Source organism: Cyprinodon variegatus, unplaced genomic scaffold, assembly GCF_000732505.1.
Source record: "Cyprinodon variegatus isolate N-32 unplaced genomic scaffold, C_variegatus-1.0 Scaffold58, whole genome shotgun sequence".
NCBI lineage: Eukaryota > Metazoa > Chordata > Actinopteri > Cyprinodontiformes > Cyprinodontidae > Cyprinodon > Cyprinodon variegatus.
In genome coordinates, this window is record NW_015150511.1 from 296,635 (window position 1) to 298,614 (window position 1,980).

The following is a 1,980-nucleotide window of genomic DNA, read 5'->3' on the forward strand; positions in this document are numbered from 1 at the left end:
TGGATGGACGAACGGACGGGTGGATGGATGAATGGATGGACGGATGGATGAACCTTGTGTCTTCTCTTCTCCTTGCGTTTGTTCTCTGTTGCCTGCAGCATCTTCTCCTTCCACAGGCTGAAGAAGTAAGACGAGTCGGTGTAGAATTTCAGAGCATCCTTTTTATCATCCCTGAAAAAAAAACAGACCATAAACCTCTTGTTGGCATGGCGATGGTGCAACTTGAAACTGACCAGCAAGGTGTTGAGGGGTGGGGCTAAAACAAACCTGTAAGGTGTGAGGATGTTGAGGGGGGGTGGTTTATCACACCGGTGGTACATCTCCAACACCGGGTTGAGGATAGAGCTCCGGGACACCACCTGCTGGTCCTGGATGGTACTGCTTCTGAAAGCTTTCCGCATGTTGATGTCCTGCAGGGATACTGCGCCACAAACATCACAAAGATGTTGATGAGGTACAAACAGCCAGTAGATGTTGAGATGAAACAGCAGGGGGAGTCTGGGTGACTGGGTGGAGGTTGACTCACCTTCCTCCACGGTGGAGTCCAGCTGAGTCACCTTCATGGCCAGCTGGTCCACTCTCTCCTGGAGGCTGTTCATCCTCAGGTAGAAGCTATTGGCCTCCATAAAGAGCTCACCAAAGATATCCTCTGCATGGCGACCTGGAAATCAGTAGGAGGAGAAACCTTCGCAACAGAACTCACTGATTTATTAGAACCACATCAAGGGTCTGATCAGCGGAGTCAGGTTTAGAGTCATAAGATCTCTTTGCCTGGTCAAAAATAACGGGTTTCTATCTGCAGCAGCTCCATGGACCAATCAGATCTTCTGTCAGGCCTCGTCTCTAATCGTGCAGTTGAATCCTTTCAAAAAAAAAAAATCTCAGAGGTCTTCCTTCAGTGATTCTCTAACATTTCAGCCTCTGACCCCAAAAATAACAATGCAACAGACTGGAGAGTCCCTAAAAATACTAATAACTACTGTTCATTTATGCCTATACGGTGTAGTAATTATATTTCCTTTTTTCCTATGTTTTAATGGCATTTAGTTACTGAATATTATCTAAAATATTAAATGTACAATTAAATCCCTAAAATGCATTAATTAAAAAAATCTTTAAAATAATTCATTAAATGTAATTTAAGGAGTATATTTCAACATTAAGTGGAAATTAAAAAGTTAACCAAGCTAAATTAATGAATGAGAGTGTGTCTTACTATTATCAATAATTATATTACAAATGTTAAAAATATAAAGTTAAAAGAAAAAAAAGGAGCATTGTTTTATAGTATCTTGGTAAGGGCGCCAAGTACATGGAGTAAAGGTTCCGCCATGTACTCCATGTACTCCAAACGGTGATGTCACGGGGTTTGTTGATGCTTCAGTTGGGGTTTAAATACATTGGATATACCAGCGATAGATCACAAACATAAAATACTTAAAACATTTGGTATGATGGAAGCAGGGGGGGATTTACCATTAGGCAATACCAGGCAGTTGCCTAGGGCCCCACATTTCCTAAATCCGCCCCTGGATGGAAGACGCAGCTGAAAGGACACTCAAGCGATTTTACAGCAATCTCATGTTCGTTTGGCTGAGCATTTCATTTCCTCTTTAAATAGAGTTACCTGGTTTTATATGTATAAATTAGGTATAAAGTGAAGTGATTCATTGATTGTATAGCTTATAGATTATATAGGGGATATATATAGGGGGTCATCAGTCTGCTGCATTGTTTTTGTTTTTTTTTGTTGTTGTTTTTTTGGAGCGATAGTCTGGAATATTTGAATTTATTGTGTATTTTATGATTTATTATTATATATATTGTTTTTATACATAAATACTACATCTACTTATGTCATGGGACACTTACTCCGCGGCCAAAGCACCTACCTGTGACAGTAAATAACTCAAGTAGCTCAAGAAGTAATACAATTTTAAGTACTTCAACGATGCATGCAGCATATATAGCCCTTTCTTG

General features: G+C 40.1%; 1 protein-coding gene across 1 annotated transcript in view; it reads right to left on the reverse strand.

Moving 5' to 3' along the window:
* LOC107082651 (wiskott-Aldrich syndrome protein family member 3-like) overlaps positions 1–1,980 on the reverse strand; it is a 17,051-nt gene that overhangs the window by 7,894 nt on the left and 7,177 nt on the right. Inside the window, exons 3-5 of the mRNA XM_015371436.1 lie at positions 527–661; positions 268–421; positions 54–171 (exon numbers count right to left, since the gene is read on the reverse strand). Of these exons, the coding sequence (XP_015226922.1) occupies positions 54–171; positions 268–421; positions 527–661 (407 nt within the window). The remainder of the gene's footprint in view (positions 1–53; positions 172–267; positions 422–526; positions 662–1,980) is intronic.